At 40.1% G+C, this 19,292-nt stretch overlaps 1 protein-coding gene across 5 annotated transcripts in view; it reads right to left on the bottom strand.

Annotated features, from left to right (window-relative positions):
• Nucleotides 1–19,292, bottom strand: part of CDH11 (cadherin 11) — a 172,050-nt gene that overhangs the window by 12,958 nt on the left and 139,800 nt on the right. For 4 of the 5 annotated variants that reach the window (XM_058155072.1, XM_058155075.1, XM_058155074.1 and 1 more), the window contains 5 exons: nucleotides 12,422–12,609; nucleotides 7,744–7,997; nucleotides 4,790–4,926; nucleotides 3,213–3,334; nucleotides 1,594–1,711 (listed from right to left, as the gene is read on the bottom strand). In XM_058155072.1, coding sequence (XP_058011055.1) covers nucleotides 1,594–1,711; nucleotides 3,213–3,334; nucleotides 4,790–4,926; nucleotides 7,744–7,997; nucleotides 12,422–12,609 — 819 coding nt within the window. Of the gene's footprint in view, nucleotides 1–1,593; nucleotides 1,712–3,212; nucleotides 3,335–4,789; nucleotides 4,927–7,743; nucleotides 7,998–12,421; nucleotides 12,610–17,172; nucleotides 17,335–19,292 lie in introns of those variants that run through there. The other variant, XM_058155076.1, reaches the window with a different exon arrangement.

Genomic DNA, 19,292 nt, shown 5'->3' with positions numbered 1-19,292 from the left:
CATCCATCCATCCTTCCTTCCCCTGGTCTATAACCCTTCCTACAATCATTTCATTTACTTTATGCCTGGACAATAGTTAAACTGTGCAAAACAGCTCAGAGAGTTTTGAAAAAAAAATGCATAAAATGACACTAAAGATCATAATAATGGCTCTGGTGTTTTGTCACTATCAATCTTCTGGATAACTACATGAATTTTACATGAAATAGGGAGTAGATTTGTAAACCTTGGTGAGAACATTTTAACATGCACCATTCTGCTTTTTTTTTTAAAAAAAAAAACAAAACCCTCTGCCATTTGAAACATCCAAAAACTTGCCATCTCCAATCTTCCTCAGCTATAAAATTCAGAGAGCAGAATCTTTTGATTTGTTGGTATCTTTCATATTGGATGGAGAATAAGGGAAAGGGAAAATAATAAGCGTGACAAACATTTCTGTTGTTTGAGGAAGCGCAAGTCAGGAAAAAACTACACAACAGATTGGAAGTGTAGTTGTTTGATGTACTGTAGGATCCAAGATCACTGCAGATGAGGACTGCAGCCAAGAAATTAAAAGACGCTTGCTCTTGGGGAGGAAAGCTATGGCAAATCTAGACAGCATACTAAAAAGCAGAGACATCACCCTGCTAACAAAAGGGTGCATAGTCAAGGCTATGGTTTTCCCAGTTGCAATGCATGGCTGTGAAAGTTGGACCATAAGAAAGGCTGAGACCAAAGAATTGAGGCCTTTGAACTATGGTGCTGGAGAAGACTCCTGCAGGTCCCTTGGACTGGAAGGCGATCAAACCAGTCAGTCCTAGAGGAGATCAATCCTGACTGCTCTTTAGAAGGCCATATCCTGAAGATGAAACTCTAATACTTTGAGAAGGAAGGACTCCCTGGAGAAGAGCCTAATGCTGGGAAAGATTGAGGGCAAAAGAAGAAAGGGACAACAGAGAACAAAATGGCTGGATGGAGCCACTGAAGCAGTGGGTGTGAGATTAAATGGACTCCAGAGGATGTTAGAGGACAGGAAGGCCTGGAGGAACGTTGTCCTTGGGGTCGCAATGGGTCGGACACGACTTCGCAACTAACAACAACAAGGATATATAGTAAGAGAATTCTGAAAGCCTGGCTGAGTTTTGCCCTCTCATTTAGAGCAGTATTTCTCAACAAGGGGTCCTTGGTGCTCTCTGGCCTCAGATTGTTTTCTTGCAGATGCTTCATTACCCATACTAGGTAACATCATCAGTGATAGATAACATCAGCGGCACCGAGGACCCCTCATTTTGACCCTGAGCCACAAATATTCTCCTTTATTAGTGTTTCTCAATCTTGGCAAGTTCAATATACGTGGTCTTCAACTCCTGGTTGAAATGATCAAGAAGAATTCTGCTAGTGAAAGAAATGCCAGAGCAATTGTTATATGTTTTTTTAGTTGCATTTTATGCACTCTATGCATTTTTGTGAAGTTCTCTCTCCCCTCCATTGTGAAGCTCTCTCCCCAGGCATCACTGCAGAAAATCAGTCATGGCTAATGAGGAGGGGGAAAAAAAACTACCGCAAGGATAATTAATTTCCTCCTATCCTATATTAATGAATATGAGAACAAACCTCGGTTATCTCTGAGAGTAAAATTGGGCTTCTGCATCATTTCAGGTGGCAAATGGAAGATGAATCTTGGGCCATTGGCTGTATCATCTTTGTCCTCTGCGACAATTGTAATTAGTGGCTGGAAAGAAAGACACGTATCAGTGTGCAGTGCATTTTATATCTCTCTTCCCTCTATGCCCCAACTTTTAGACTTTCCCTGTTGGGATCTGCTTTGTAGAATAAACTTTCAACCAAAGTACCTTTTAAATCACTCGTGCTCTAGGACAAGAAGGCAGCACCAATAGTGTTAAAGGCAGTGGTGAAATCCAAGTGACACATTTGTTAAGTGAATTTTGCCCCATTTAATGACCTTTCTTGCCACAGTTGTTAAGCGAATTACACTGTGTTAATAGCACAGTTGTTACGTGAATAAGGCGCCCCGTTGACTTTACTTGTCCAAAGCTTGCAAAAGGTGATCACGTGAGCCCGAGACATGACAACCGTCATAAATTTGAGTCAGTTCCCACGCACCTGAATTCTGAACAGGTGACCATGGGGTTGTTGCAACCGTCAAAAAACAGTCATAAGTCACTGGTTTCAGTGCCATTGTAACTTTGAATGGTCACTAAATGAACTTTAGTCGAGGACTAACTGTAGTAACAATAACCTTCCCACTGCCACTACCAGCCAGTCAGACAGATTTAGTCGAGATGTTCATTGTTACGTTTATTTATTTTATATTTATTTATTTATTTTGTCGAGTACACATTAAATAATATATATAAGTATAAGCATCAGTTGAATACATAAAATGAATACAACTAAAGGGAACATTAGAACAGGGACGTTGGCACACTGGTGCACTTATGCATGCCCCTAACAGACCTCTTAGGAATGAGGTGAGGTCAACTGTAGACAGTCTTAGGTTAAAATTTTGGGGATTTTGGGATGCAACCACAGAGTCTGGTAGTGCATTCCAAGGATTGACCACTCTGTTACTGAAGTCATATTTTCTGTAATCAAGTTTGGAGCGGTTCACTTTAAGTTTGAATCTATTGTGTGCTGGTGTATTGTTGTGGTTGAAGCTGAAGTAGTCATTGACAGGAAGGACATTGCAGCAGATGATTTTATGAACTATGCTTAGGTCAGACCGAAGGCGGCATAGTTCTAAATTTTCTAAACCCAGAATTTCAAGTCTGATGGCATATGGTATTTTGTTGCGAGCAGAGGAGCGGAGGACTCTTCTTGTGAAATATTCTGGACACATTCAATTGTATTAATATCCGATATGCAGTGTGGGTTCCAGGCAGATGAGCTGTATTCAAGAATTGGTCTAGCAAATGTTTTGTATGCTCTGGTAAGTAATGTAATCTTACCGGAGAAGAAGCTACACAAGACTAGGTTTACAACTCTTAATGGCTTTTTGGCGATGTTGTTACAGTGGGCTTTGGCACTTAGATCATTTGATATGAGTGCTCCAAGGTCCTTGACAGAGTGAGGGTCATCTATAAGGTCATATTTCTTTAAACCCAGCCAAAATCCTGGCCTACTTTTCCTGCTTCTCCATTTTTGTAGGAGCTATCTGGAAAAACCAAAATGTTCAGTCTTGAAAAAGAAAAGAGAAAGTGGCGAATGCTTACCTTATTTGTCTGGGGTTTTTCACATAGAAAAGCTTCATAGGGCTCTTTGAACTTGGGGACATTATCGTTTAGGTCAAGAACTTTAATGGCTACCGGAACTTTAGCTTCCTGATGCCGGTTATCTGCAATAGTTATTGAGAAGGAAAACTTGATAGCACAAAAAGCACAAAGTTGTCTTGTCTGCGTTTTTTTTTTTACCTCAAATGTCTCACATAGGGACTTTCTCAGCCTTTGACCAAATCCACTTTCTTTTGTAGTCCTCTGGGAGCAATAACTCAGATACCCAGATTGTCAATGATTGTGTTCACATGACCCCCTTAACTGTTTGTGGGTTAGCATGGCACACACAAACTGAAAACAACAACCTGGGCCTGGGTTTGGGGCCAAGATATTTCTGCTAGTTAACCACATGGTCGGAATGATTTGAGCCGATAGTAAATTATTAGACTCTCTTCTCAGAGGCAGTGTCAGGACGCCTGGAAGTCATCTTTTGTGTTAGGCCTTCAGACCTACCGCAGTTTACTGCTGTGGGAAACTGGGAGGGGGGATTGGATGGAGCTGGGGTGATATATAGTCATAATAACATTCCTTTCTCAAGAAGCCAAGGACAACTTGCCCTGAACCTGGAAGGCTGGAGCTGAGAGGCATCCCCAGTTGGGACGATGTTTGATTGGACCATGTGATGGTCATGTCAGAGACTTGACATGTCCATCACATGGTGCAGGGACTTGAACTTTCTTTTGGGTGGGGAAAACCGGGAAGCTTTCAGATTCGGGTTTTCCCAGATGTGCCAGTATGACATCTCTAATAAAATGGAACTTTGAGGAAACTCAAGCCTTGGAGTTTTCTTTTGTTGGGGGTGTTACTTGGAACCCTGACAGGCAGAAGAAAAGCTCCCAGAAAGGCACCCTTTGTGGTTGCTTGGGTTTTTGCCCCCATGGCTGTATAGAAACACGGTCAATCTCAGCCTCAGTCTGGGTTTCACTGAATGATGTACTGCTGAATATACAGATAGTCCTTGACTTACAACCATTTGTCTGAAGTTACAACAGCACTGGAAAAAAGTAATTTATGAATCACATTTTTCACACTAAACATTCAGATGCTTGGCAACTGGTTCATATTTGTGACTGTGACAGTGTCCTGGGGTCATTTTGTGACATTTGGACAAGCAACGTCAATGGGGAAGCCAGATATATTTTGCAACTGCATTACCAACTGAACAGCTACAGTGGTCCACTTAACAACTGTGGCAAGGAAGATTGTAAAATGGGGATAAACTTAACTATTTCACTTAGCCACAGAAATTTGGGCTCGATTGTGGTCATAAGTCAAGGACTATATGTATTCATATTACACATATTCAGGTGCAGCAGCATTCTACCTTTATATTTCAAGTTACATTCCAGCCAAGGGCACCACCTCAGATCCAATGTGAAATCTCATCCAAAATGAAATTGATCATGGGTGAAATATCAGTCCCAAAGATATTGAAATCCTAGCACTTTTCATTTCTTCAAAAGTAGGGAGTTGTATTGCATACTAGAATATGTCAAGAGGGTTTTTTGAACACTTACGAACTTCTGATGCTAACACGGAAATATTGTGCCAGGCTATTTCTTCCCTATCCAGTTTTTTTGTGGTTGTAATTGAGCCATCTTCTGGACTGATGCTGAAGTATCTGTCGAGGTCAGTGTGACGATCAATTGAATATCTAAAAGGGGATGCAAATGAAGTCATTAGAAGAGAATTGTTCATTGTATTCAGTTCATTTCATGTCTCCCAAACAATGTAGCACAGATTAGCTTGGTGGGAACATGCTTAGCAAGTTGAAAATATTAATTAGAATGACTAGATCACTTCTAAATGGGAACGGCTTGGTATTTCTTAGTAGCATGGAGTAACAACCCATGAGTAAAGTGCAATGTGTATCTTGTTTCTTATTGGTTTTGGTAGTAGGAACTATTTATTAAGGTAAGGCTAGTCAACTATTCAAGGGACACGGTGGCTCAGCGGCTAAGAAACTGAGCTTGTCAATCAAAAGGTCAGCAATTCAGCAGTTTGAATCCCTAGTGCCACATAATGGGATGAGCTCCCGTTACTTGTCCCAGCTTCTGCCTACCTAGTGGTACGAAAGCACATAAAAAATGCAAGGAGAAAAATAGGGACCCCCTTTGGTGGGAAGGTAACAGTGTTCTGTGCATTCTTTGGTGTTTAGTCATGCCAGCCACATGACCACGGAGACGTCTTCAGACAGCGTTTGCTCTTCAGCTTTGAAACAGAGATGAGCACCACCCCCTAGTCAGGAACGACTAGCAGATATTTGCGAGGGGATTTTTACCTTTACCTTTTTATTCAACTATTCAGTGGGCATATAAATTTTATTTGGATCCCAGATGAGCAAAGGTCTTTATACAGAAGAAACATGCGACTCCCTTCTGTTCATGTTAGAACTCTGCATGATACCAAGTTGTAAGTCACAGCAGGAACTGTGGAACAAGTAGTACCTTTCTTCAGCAGTTCTTCTAATATGTGGACATAGAATGGCAAAGCCACACTGTAAAACCCTGGTCTCTCAATTGGGTAAGGCTCAGTGATGGGATTCAAGTAATTTAACAACTGGTTCTCTGCCCTAATGATTTCTTCCAACAACCAGTTTGCCAAACTTCTCACAAAGTTAACAACCGGTTCTCCCGAAGTGGTGCGAACTGGCTGAATCCCACCACTGGTAAGGCTCCATTTGCCAATAAAAGTAGTATCTTATGTAGTGTTCTCTCTACATTGATGTCACTAGGTTGTGTGTTTTCATGTCACATATTCTATAATTGTTTGTCCCAAATGGAAGCAAAAGAATCCATGATTTGACAATGTCCCTGGAAGGCATAATTCATGTTTTAGTGTTTGGGAAAGAACCTGATGCAAAGGTCTTGTTTTCATCATTTTATTCTGTTCACCCATGCTATGCTTCTTCAGATGTTTTTTAACTGCAGTTCTAGCATTGTTCACATTGACTATGCTGGAGCCGTTGAGAGTTACAATTCAATGTCATAATTTCCCTATCCTTCTGTATGACTTAATTGTCAGCTGCCTTATTATATCTTTTTCCAAAGCTCTTATTCAGAATCTATTTTAATATTTTTTTTTTCAAAATGTCATTTTTAAAATAGTTGGTATCACTTTAACATTGCTAATATTAAAACTGATTTAATAATTATATATTTCTAAAAGCAGAGCAGTTTATTGCAGTGGTGCTAGCTCACTGGCTGCAAATGCACCGTCCATTTGGGGAGTTAGAGGGGCGCGATGGCTCGGCGATTAGAGACGCTGAGTTTGTCAATTGGAAAGCTGATAGCTTGGGTTCAAGACCTGAATTCCATGCAAGGAGTGAGCTCCCATTCCTTGCCCCAGCTCCTGCCTCCTTAGTTCAAAAGCATACAAATATGAGTCGATTAACAGGTATCTTCAGTGGGAAGGTACCAGCATTCTGTGTGCCCATGACCATGGAAAATGTCTTCGGACAACACTGGCTTCCTCCGCTAAGAAACACAGATGAGCACCCACACCTTAGAACACAACTGGACAGGGCAATCTTTACCTTTTATTTAGGAGTTAACTACTTGCATTCCAATAGTGAAATTCTAGCTGCTGCAAAGAGCAGTTTATGCTGGGTCTATGTGTCTTCCTAGATCGGCTTATTAATGCCTGGCTGAATGACGGATCACATATCTTACACAATCTGAGGTCCAGATGTCATTTTTTTTTCCTTTCCAGCTACTTAGATCAATATGTCTGTGGTGGAATGTAGCAGGCTGGATTCCAAGGAGTGAGACAATGGAAACCAGATAGGTTATATTGAGGGAAAGCGGTTGAAGATATGTGGGGATTCTCCCAAGCTGAGTTTTTTGTTGTCTCTACACTAACTATTAGGGAAGGTCTCTCTTCTATCTTCATCTGCTTTCTCTCATACAAAGTGTCTAAACCCAGTTTCTCTTATTCTTCTGGAATATATTCTGCCTTCTTCTGGGAATGTATCCCACTACCTTCCATCCCAGTATCAGATACAAGAGGTTTTGGAAGTGGAGAAGCAGACTTTTCTTAGGCACCTGAGATCTTACGATTGATATGTATCTTGAAAAATACCTATTTTGAGATTGTTGGATCTGCATTGCTTCTGAACAGTGTTCCAATGATGGCACTGAGCATACACTAGGACTAAAATATTTAATTGTGCATGTAAATAAATGACTATAAAATTGTGTGTATTCCCAAATATGTGAGTTCATACACACCCTATTTACTGCTGTTTCTATGGATCTGCACAACATCTGCAGGAACATCAGACTTTTTCTTCCCAAGTTTCATACTATTAATTATGCCTGGAAATTACTATGCCTGGTAACTAGAGGAAAAAGTAGAATTGCTTCTCCCTATAGAACATCCACATTATTATTACATTGCAAGTGATTAAGTTATAATTGGTAGGATTTCAGCGTTTTCTATTTTAAGCGATCGTTGCCTGTTATAAGCATACCTTATAGGGCTGTTTTTAGCATCAGGGTCTTTGGCATGTACCCGTCCAACTGGAGCCCCCGGCCCTGCGTTCTCTTCCACTTCGAGGATGTAAAATGGTGCTAAAAACATGGGGGGCTCATCAGCATCCTCAACACTAATCTTCACAGTCACAGTATCCTTGAATGGTCCATTGCTGATGAACTTGGGGTCAATATATGTGTTGGTTGCCTCTACCTTCAAGCTGTAGGTTCTTTTGGTTTCATAGTCAACTTGCTGGGGTTAAGAAAAATGGAGGAAACACAAGGTATCATTCCAAGGATGTTGTTACAAACAACAGGAAGAAAAAGATAAACCTCCTTAGAGTTCATTTCCATCCTTACTGCTTTCATGAATTCATCCATGAGGTTTTTTTGGTCAGCATTATATAGATAACTTGCCATTGCTTTCTCTCAGGATAATTTTTGATTCCCCAGCTTGGTCTCCACCCTGAGGTTCCCCGATAATCTCTCACAAAGTACTAACCAGAACCTATCTTGCATAATTTCCAGCCTAGCTAAAGTTGACCAGATGTTACCAGAGGCTGAAAATGCATACATTTCACGTACCTACCTCCCATGCACACATAATTCCTATTTATTTATTTATTTATTTATTTATAGATATTTATTTATTTATTTAAGATATTGTTTTAAAATATGAAGATCATTTTAGATTCTTTGAGACTATAGTATCTTCCCTACTTTGCTTTTGGGCATGCAAATGAGAAATAAATTTACCTCAAACAAATTTCTTTGTTTGAGGTAATATGGCAGATCAGATCACAACACCTTTAGAACCAGGCATATTTATAGGTAAACTAAAACTGAAAAGATTCCTTCACTGATCAATATTCAAAAATGTATAATTGAATAAAATGAACTTAAGGGACGTCTGATATGACCATTTCTGCATCTCCAAGATCCAGCCTGTAATTTTAAGAATAAATAATGCTTTAAGATTGTAGGTAAAAATCTGCATGGACACTACTGTTAACTAAACCATGGTAACGTTTCCTAATTTTTGATATTATTCAAGGCACAAGTACCACGAGGGGAGTTATAATCTGGATGCCCATGTTTAATAATGCCTGGCCTAAAAGCTCCCAAGTGCTAGAGCTATTATTGATAGTATTGCTCTTATAGCAAAACAGGGAGGTCTATTCTAAAACGGTTTCTGGATTCTGATATATAGTTGTCCCTGTCTGGGCTCCATTCTAATTAAAATATACTTCTAGATATAAAATTGAGTATTTCACATCTCACTTTTCCATGCATACATAGACGTAAGTACCTAACATGCACAATTATTGTGAGTTATTGTGACCTGCCCAAGTCGAAATAGATTTGTTAGCATATAAATTTAATAATGACAAAGCACCCAACCACCTAAAATACATCTTGAGAATTATGGATGAACATATGCTTGCAACAGAATGGACAGCTATAACGGATTTCCAAAATGCTACCTTTAAAAAAAAAACCATGCCACCTTTTTCATGTACAACACGAGGCAGAAAATATACCAATGCACCTTTCTTCTCCTATTTTCCCCACAACCAATTACCCTGTGAAGTGAGTTGGGCTGAGGAAGAGTAACTGGCTCAAAGCCATTTTTTTCCCACACCTAAAGCGGGACTAGAATTCAGTCTCCTGGTTTCTAGGCCATTACATTAAACACTACATCAAATTGTCTCTCTTTAATTTTATATAAGGGGAAGCGGTGGCTCAGTGGCTAAGATGCTGAGCTTGTCGATCGAAAGGTTGGCAGTTCAGCGGTTCGAATCCCTACTGCTGCGTAACGGGGTGAGCTCCTGTTACTTGTCCCAGCTTCTACCAACCTAGCAGTTCGAAAGCACGTGAAAAATGCAAGGAGAAAAATAGGGGCCACCTTTGGTGGGAAAGTAACAGGGTTCTGTGCGCCTTTGGCATTTAGTCATGCCGGCCACATGACCACGGAGACATCTTCGGACAGCGCTGGCTCTTCGGCTTTAAAACGGAGATGAGCACCGCCCCCTAGAGTCGGGAACAACTAGCACATATGTGCGAGGGGAACCTTTACCTTTACTAATTTTATGTCTTTAACCCACTTTCAAATCAAAATAATGAAAATACACCAAACTCAAAAACATGACTCTGGATAGTTAGCAGAGGGTTGGGGAGATAAAAAAGATAACAGAAAAACAATATAAAGAGGTAATACAGGACCCAAGATAAAGTCTACAACACAATCTAATTAAGATTCAGGTTCTACTACACATGCTGGACAACATGGTTCCTATTTGTAACCCCAAAATAGTTTTGGAGATACTTCTAGGAATTGCCTAATCGATTTTAGGAACTTAAATGGCACCCTCTCTGCTATAGTTAGGTTGCTATATAGCCCTAACAGGATATTATAGAACAAGGATATCAAACTCATGGACTAATGTTGCCATGACTTTTTTCCGCTTCACTAAAATAGTGAGTGTGGCCAGCACAGCCTGTGGGCCACAAGTTTGACACCTCTGCTATAGAAAAACCTCATATATATATATATATATATATTTATATTGTAAAATGTGTGTGTGTGTGTATATATATATATATATATATACACACACATATATACATATATACATATATACATATATACATACACACACACACACACATATATATATATATATATATATATTTGTTTTCTGAGGTTTTCGCGGGTGTTTGTATGTAGATCTTTGGTTATTCGGGTTTTCTCCCGCGTAAAATTGGAAGTGTCTTGGCGACGTTTCGACAAAGTCTCATTCGTCATCTTCAGGCTTCAGCTTCGTGCTTCTGGGAGCATATATATATATATATACGTAGGTTTTCATGGGTATAGGTATGTAGGTCTTGGCATATTTGGGTCTTTTCCTGTGTAAGGTTGAGGGTATCTTGGCAATGTTTCTACTAGGTCTCACTCATCATCTTCAGGCTGGTGCTTTCGGCTTCGTGCCCGTGTGAGCAAAGCGTGGTCAGAGCTGCCATCTCTCTACAAATACTGGTGGGGAGGTGGGGAGTGTTGCTGTGAGCGGGCCAGTTGGCTGTGTGGTTGCATCTTGATTGGTAGATCGAGTGGGTGCCTAAAGATTGGTCGGCTGTTTTGCAGCATCCTGTGTGGGTGTGGTCCTAGTCTTTTGTTCCTGAGCTTTGGCGTTGTGGCCTCTGGAGTTCTGTGATTTGATGTCTTGAGCAGATGGTTGTGATGAAGCATCCCGGGTTTTGGTTTGGCTTCGAGTCCGAGGTCTTATCATGTGTTCCTGGCATGTGTCAGCTTGCTTTGTGTGGCGATTAGAGGGGGGCGCAGCAGCCAGTGGTGCCAATATGGTCTGGCTTCTAGATGGTGGTTGTGTTTCATCTGTGGGATGGGTTTGGGTTTGAATCTGGTGAGGATGATTGGTGGTGGCATCGTATGTTATCCTGGGTCCGGGGTCAATTTTCGTGGCTGGGACTCATTTGTTGACCAAGGCTAGTTTCCAGATGTCTGGTAGGCAGGAGGTGTCATCTCGTTTCTCTATTTTGATGGCTTCCATAATTATGATCACACCCACAGCCGACCAATCTGCAGGTACCCACTCCATGTACCATCAAGATGCAACCACACATCTTGTGCAAAAACTAATTAGTGGAATTCTTGGTGCTCTCTGAGCTTGGTTGCTTTCTTGCTGACATTTCATTACCCAGTTAGGTAACATCACTGATTACTGATGTTACTTAGTTGGATAATGAAACATCTGCAAGAAAATAACAAAACTCAGAGTGCATCGAGGACTCCGCTGTTCAACCCTGAGCTGCAAATATTATTTTCTAGTCTATTGTTAAACATGAATCAATTCTGAAATGTTGGCTAAGTCATTGGTTTTTAAAGAAGCTGAGCACAGCTGCTTCCATAGCAATTTTGCATACAAAGTTTAGCTTGATGACTTTGGCTGGTGTAAATGAAAGAAAAATAGTTCAGGATAGCGAGCTGAAAGCAAAAAAGTGGCTTTTGTTGACCTGCATGAAGGAAACACAGCACCTACCAAACCCCACTGGCTTTATTTCCCCCTTGTCCCCCCCTTCTTTTCTTTCTTTCGATCAATCAATCAACAGAGGCTGCATTCAGAAGGAATCCTGACAGCCCAAATTAAGATTTTCCTCAGGAAAAAAGCATGCAGACACAAAAGAAGAAATCCCTTGTAATTTTCACATTATCTGAAAATTCACACTGTCTTGCCAACTTGAAAATAAATGCTTCATTATAGCCAAGGCAATCCCCTTCATTTATTTCCACGTTAATATGCAGTATGCTTTGAAGAGGGAACAGTGTTGATTTCTCAAGAGGAGGATCAGTAAAAGAATAATGTACTTTTCTTCACTTTAAAATGATGTTAAGGAGCTTCTGCTGCACCAGTGCTTTATTTTTTATAATCTCTTTCCTTTCATTCTGGCTCCAAGCCTTAAGAGATAAGAGTAAAATGGGATGCTGGAAGTTAATCATAGCTTCATAAACAAATTATCCCAAACTACTTTTGCTCTTTCTTTCTTTTTTTCTTTCTTTTTTACCATGAGTGATAATCTATGGCTATTATATGTTCCGTGAGGCATGGGAAGAAAATGAAGTATATATTATCCATCGAGGAATGAAAGAAATGGCTTTCTTACCTTTTTAAGCTTCACAACTCCTTCCTGAGTCTCCGAATCTGTTGTGATTTCAAACATTTCTATACCGTCGCCATCAATGATGTTGTAAGTTACTAAACCGTTTTCTCCAATGTCTGGGTCTTTGGCTTTGACTCTTCCAGCTTCCTCGCCAGGAACGGCAGCTTCCGATATCGACATCTGATAAACACCTAGACAAAATGGTGCTTATCAGTAAATGAGTGATATTGTTCATTCCCTTAGGAGCATTTATTTTATTGACTCCATCAAGATATGCAAAAACTAGTGGAGGAAACACGAGAGAACATGGGCATTCCAGAGATTTTAAGTCAGATTCAGGCAGCAATTCGCCCATTAAAACATCTCTTAGCACTCAGTATTTTGCCCCATCATACTTTGCTTTTGATAGGTTTAATTAAAAAGTAGAGAAATGCTCATTTGGCAAAGCTCTTCCCTGGACTTGGGTGGTCTTATCCTTTTTTTCCCCTTCAAAATAAAATTGCTCAAACTTCTTGTATCTCCATACAATGTAATGGAAATTCTTGCTTTTCCACTTACTTTTTTTTCTCCTCCAGCTTTTTCTCTCTCCATAGAATAAAATATACAACTGCTGCCTAAGTGAAATCAATTCAAGTGTGTGCTTATATAAATCCGTTTTGAACTAATCCACAAAACATTTGGCTCTGTCTGGAGCAAATTAACCCTTTTCATTAATCCAGTTAAGATGTGAACATAATTCAGGAGACACACAACTGTAAAGAGTATAGACACAGGAGGGGGGGAGGGAGGAAGGAAGGAAGGAAGGAAGGAAGGAAGGAAGGAAGGAAGGAAGGAAGGAAGGAAGGAAGGAAGGAGATTGTCAGAATTCCTGGAAAGGCTGTGAACAAAATACTTAAAAACAGCAGTAAAGTTGAAATAAAAGAATTGGTATTTCTTTTTATTATATACATAGGGTGTAAGCTTGACATGTAGACTCAATTGCCTTGGGCCCCTAAGACAGAGGAAACTGTATCCAAATGATTTAATCCTTATAAATGATTAGTTGAGTATATACATGACTTCCTAACTCATTCCCATTTACAGGACTATTAAAAACAATGCTACACCCAAATATTATAAGGGAAAACTCTGTCGTGAAAATTAGGGATGAGGGATTGTTCATTTCACTTTTTTTTCAATATATCAGAATCCATATATCTCTACTATAGCAATATTGTAGATGCTGCACTGCAGTGGTGAAATCTGAACCGGTTTGCTACCAGTTCACTGGCTGTGCATGTGGGGTGCATGCCAAATGCGTGCTGCGCACGCATGCACATTGTACACAAAATGCACACTGCACACACATGCAAAGTATGTGCCAAACACGCTGAAAAAGGAGGCTTCAGAAGGCAAGTATAGCAGCGAGGGGGGAAACAGCTGTGGTTCTAGCGATTTTAAATTGTGCAACACAGCTGATCTTTAGAAATACCGGTTTGGAGGAACCAGTAGGGTTTGTTTTATCACTACCGGTTTTATCACTACCGGTTCACCCGAACCGGTGCAAACTGCACTGGCATTGGATAGGCTTTAGTGTAGAAATCATACTACTATTTTTAAGGCGTGAAAATTTTAAAGTGTTAAATTTTTAACACTATTTGAACCAGCTTGTATGTATTTACAGGATCACCTGGTGAACGTATAACTGACCTGAATGATTTGCTTGTCTTGACTGGGGCTGTTGAGAGTGAGATGCAATCATGATTGTGGCAGAGTACAAGTGTAGCTCTAACGACTGCTAATCATATAATTGGGATCATGCTGTGCAGCACTAGAGATTGCACATGAGTTTGTGTATTTATATCATTTAATCATTTTCATTCATAAATTACCCACGAGCTGCGGATGCCTTTTGTTTGCCTGCCTATTTACGAAGGGTTAAATCTCTCTGAATGTCCATTTCAATATTTGATGCATCGGTGATGATTATATACATATTCACTTCCCAAATACCCAAAAACAAACAAACATGTAAGCAAATTAAAAACTTACAGCTTACGTAACTGACAGCTCCACGGACTAAATGGAGCTATTCAAAAGCAACGGACACGCAGATTTTGCCATCCGTGAAGAGTACTGATACCATCGGTCTAAACTGAAAAGCAACCATGAAATCTGCTTTTTAAGAACGTCTCTGCTGTGCTCACAAATTCGTAAAAAAAAAAAAAAAGATGGAGAGGGAGTGCTTTGGTTTGGTTTTTCTTTTTTTAAAAAAAAATTGGTCTCAGCGCATAACTATTTCTCTCTGAAATATGTTTCCATTGCTTCCATCCTCCATCTGTCTCCGTTAACAGCATTTCCCACCAAAAGTCTAGACCTCATACCATTGATCTCAGCGGGGGCATATTGTTAAAACATCATCGTCCAGTATGTTTTCAAAATGAGGCAGCACAAGAGTCCCTACCTCCTCCTGTGCCTTAATCCTCATCTTTGAAATGGTTCACTGTGTGTCCCTGGAAATGGCTCAACTCTTTTATGTTATTATTTTTTTTTCCTTTCTAAAAGAAAGCTCTTTAAAAAAAACGACTTTGAGTGTAAAATGTGCATGAGATACCTCTTGATTCCTTTTGGCGCTCATGAATCTATTTCAAAGAAAACCTTTATGGATTGGTTGGCTTATCTAGAATTTGGGACAGTGTATCAAATCATAAGAGGCGGAAGGGGAAGGGGAAGAGGTTCCTTCACAAAAAAGCTACTATGGACATCATAGCAATAGCACTTAGCACTTAGACTTTTATACCGCTTCGTAGTGCTTTTACAGCACTCTATAAGCGGTTTACGGATTCAGCATATTGCCCCAACAATCTGGCTCCTCATTTTACTGATCTTGGAAGAATAGAAGGCTGAGTCAACCTTGAGCCAGTCAGGATCAAACCACTGGCAATTGGCAATGAGTTAGTCTGCCATACTGAATTCTAACCACTGTAGACCTTGGAGAGAAGGGAGGGAGGGAGGGAGGGAGGCAGGGAGGGAGGGAGGGAAGGAAGGAAGGAAGGAAGGAAGGAAGGAAGGAAGGAAGGGCAATAGTACTTAGACTTATATACCGCTTTACAATGCTTTTACAGCCCTCTCTAAGTGCTTTACAGAGCCAGCATATTGCCCCCCAATAATCTGGGTCTTTCATTTTACCCACCTCGGAAGGATGGAAGGCTGAGTCAACCTTGAGCCTGGTGAAATTCGAACTGCCAAATTACAGGTAGCCGGCAGTCAGCAGAAGTAGCCTGCAGTCCTGCACTCACTGTGCCATTGTGGCTCATCATGGGCCATTGAAACATTACCATCTACCAAAATCTAACTTGCCAGGCTGGTCACTCTCATTCAGTCTCACTCAGCTCCCCAGATACCTTCTACGATTTTAGCTTACCTTTTTATTTTTCTAGACAGGTGGGCACATTTCCAAAGTACTGGCCAGTAGCCACCTACCACTCTTAAGTTTTAAGAAAGCAAGTGTGCTCTGTCAGGATTGCTATCCCGCTACACCATGCTTTGCATACTGCCAGTTGGTCATATGCAATGGGGGGGGGAGAAATTGCAGGGTGGAATTCGGGAGTGGGGGTGGTTAGTATGAGAAGAATCAAAACTACTCATTGTGCCATCCTGTGAGACCCACCAGCAGTTCCAAGGTCACACTATGGAATGCAGCACCATTCAGCCTGTGAAGACAAGGACTATTACCCAAACATTTTGTTTGGATACAACTGGACACTTAGAGATAACCAAGGGGGATGGTGAGAGTAAGGAGAAAGTGAACCATATGCTTTGGGCACAACAATCTCAGATCTGGCTTTGCCTGTCTGAAACCACATGGCTTTAGTAAAGTGTACTTTTGCTAATAACAGATTCAAAAGTCTTTCTTTTTTAATTGACCAGGGATATACTATGTATTGCTTTGAGATTTATGGAAGATATAACATTATTAGCCAGAGATATTGGGTTTTCATTTCTAAAAACTGCATGCCATTGATGTTACTGGAGGACAGAAGCAAGGATCTTACATTAGAGTCGCATGGGTTTCAAAAATGGTTCAAAAAAGAGTGTAGCACCTTGAAGTGTCTGTATTTTTAATGTGATTTCTTCAAGCAGTCATGTCCTCCTTTGGACAAAACCTCTGAATACCCTGTTTCCCCTAAAATAAGACATTCCCTGATAATAAGCCCAATTGGGCTTTTGAACGCATGCACTAAAATAATTCCCCCTGAAAATAAGCCCTCCCCAAAAATAAGCCCTCCCCGAATATTTAAATGCATGCACAGCCGGTCCCTGCCATTTCCTCTGGTTAGGTTTAGGGAGACAGAGCTAGAAATCAGGTAAGACGGCAAGAGAAGCCCCATCTTGCTCCACACACCCCAAAATAATAAGACATCCCCGAAAATAAGGCCAAGCACTTATTTTGGGGTTTAAAAAATATAAGACAGGGTCTTATTTTCAGGGAAGCAGGGTAGATGTAGCTGCTTTAAAGACATGCTGTACTTAACACTTTTACATGTTTCAAAGCATCTCCAAATAATTTTAAAGCACAGGCAGCCCTATCTTTCTAGAAATCATTATTAATCATAATAAGAATACGATACTCGATTGCATAGATTCAGTATATTTCTTTACAGTTGTTTGCTGACAAGTAAAAGAGGAGGAGGATAGTTACTCAGCTCCAACAAGGCTTCTGGTTGAGCCTTGTGAGAAACAGGATACACTGGGTAAAGTTCTTCAGAACTTACTCTGTGGGAACTTTGTGGGTTGTCATTGACATCTGTGAGGGTAATTGTCACTTTGGTGGTTCCTGAAAGTCCTCCCATGTGTCCTCCCATGTCCTTTGCTTGTATCACAACATGATATTCTTCCTTTGCTTCTCTGTCCATGTTGGGAAGAGCTGTTCTTATAATACCTTCGGGGAAAAGACAAAAAGAAATGGTTCACAATACGTTCTTCAAATGTTTATCTCACAGCAAGTCTGTTCTACATATATTTATTTGCATAAGGGCTGGCAGTTATTTGTTTAAATCAGTGGTAATCAACCTGGTCCCTACCGCCCACTAGCGGGCGTTCTAGCTTTCATGGTGGGCGATAGGGGTTTTGTCCGATACTGAAGCACTTTCCTTTTTTTAATTTAATTGACTTTTTTAAAAAAATTCATAGCATTATTTAAAAAACATTTTCATTAGGTTTTTATAGAATTTCCCATGACAATTTAAATTTCTGAAAATATACTATTTGTATCGCCCGCGCATAAGTTTAGTTCACGTTACATAAGTGAAACTAAATGGCGCTATAGTGCAACCGCAAACAAAAGAGCCTCGTCCCAGAATAGCTCAGATCTCCCCACACCACCCAGCTGTAAAGACAAGCAGAGCTGGTAGCCAGCACACACCCCAAACCCAATCCATGAGGAACGAAGGAAGGAAGGAAGGAAGGAAGGAAGGAACGAAGGAGGGAAAAGAATATGTATGCATATAAAATTTTCAAACACTTTAATATGAATTTAATGTATTTGCACATCCTGCCCTTATAGGATAATTATAATGCAACTCTATAGTCAATTCTGAACTTTCTAATAGAAGGTACAACAATGTATACATTATATTTTATACATGGACGTGTATATTCAGGAAAATGCATCCATTTGAATTGCATTATATTGCTTAGAAAATGTATACCCCACCCCAAAAAGTAGAATACCCCAGGGAAAAGAATATGTATGCATATAAAATTTTCAAACACTTTAATATGAATTTAATGTATTTGCATCCTGCCCTTATAGGATAATTATAATGCAACTCTATAGTCAATTCCTCAACTTTCTAATGGAAGAGTACAACAATGTATACATTATATTTTATACATGGACGTATATTCAGGAAAATGCATCCCTTTGAATTGCGTTATATTGTTTAGAAAATGAAAGTGAGGGTCACCTTGTTAAAACATCTATTGTATTTTGGTTTTGATGGGTTTTGAATTTGGGGTCATGATCAGAATGGGTTCACTAATCGATATGTAGTCCAGGAATCTAAGGTAGGCTTAGAGCTCAACATTTCCATCATAGATATCAAGACTAGTGTTTGTTCTTTGATGGGATTTGAGGGGAATTTGAGACATTATGATGCCATTTTCTCACTAGAGGGAGAATTCTTGGAAAGAGAAAGAAAGAAAGAAAGGAACGAAGGAAGGAAGGAGCGAAGGAAGGAAGGAGCGAAGGAAGGAAGGAGCGAAGGAAGGAAGGAAGGACGGAGGAGGAATCACAGATGAGTTTCAGCAGGTTCTGACCAGTTCCGGAGAACCAGTAGGGTTTGTTTTATCACTACCGGTTTTATCACTACCGGTTCACCCGAACCGGTGCAAACTGCACTGACATTGGATAGGCTTTAGTGTAGAAATCATACTACTATTTTTAAGGCGTGAAAATTTTAAAGTGTTAAATTTTTAACACTATTTGAACCAGCTTGTATGTATTTACAGGATCACCTGGTGAACGATAACTGACCTGAATGATTTGCTTGTCTTGGCTGGGGCTTTTGAGAGTGAGATGCAATCATGATTGTGGCAGATTACAAGTGTAGCTCTAACGACTGCTAATCATATAATTGGGATCATGCTGTGCAGCACTAGAGATTGCACATGAGTTTGTGTATTTATATCATTTAATCATTTTCATTCATAAATTACCCACGAGCTGCGGATGCCTTTTGTTTGCCTGCCTATTTACGAAGGTTAAATCTCTGAATGTCCATTTCAATATTTGATGCATCGGTGATGATTATATACATATTCACTTCCCAAATACCCAAAACAAACAAACATGTAAGCAAATTAAAAACTTACAGCTTACGTAACTGACAGC

The sequence above is a fragment of the Ahaetulla prasina genome, chromosome 12, assembly GCF_028640845.1.
Source record: "Ahaetulla prasina isolate Xishuangbanna chromosome 12, ASM2864084v1, whole genome shotgun sequence".
In the NCBI taxonomy this organism is placed as follows: domain Eukaryota; kingdom Metazoa; phylum Chordata; class Lepidosauria; order Squamata; family Colubridae; genus Ahaetulla; species Ahaetulla prasina.
This window is presented reverse-complemented; position numbering and strand designations above follow the sequence as displayed.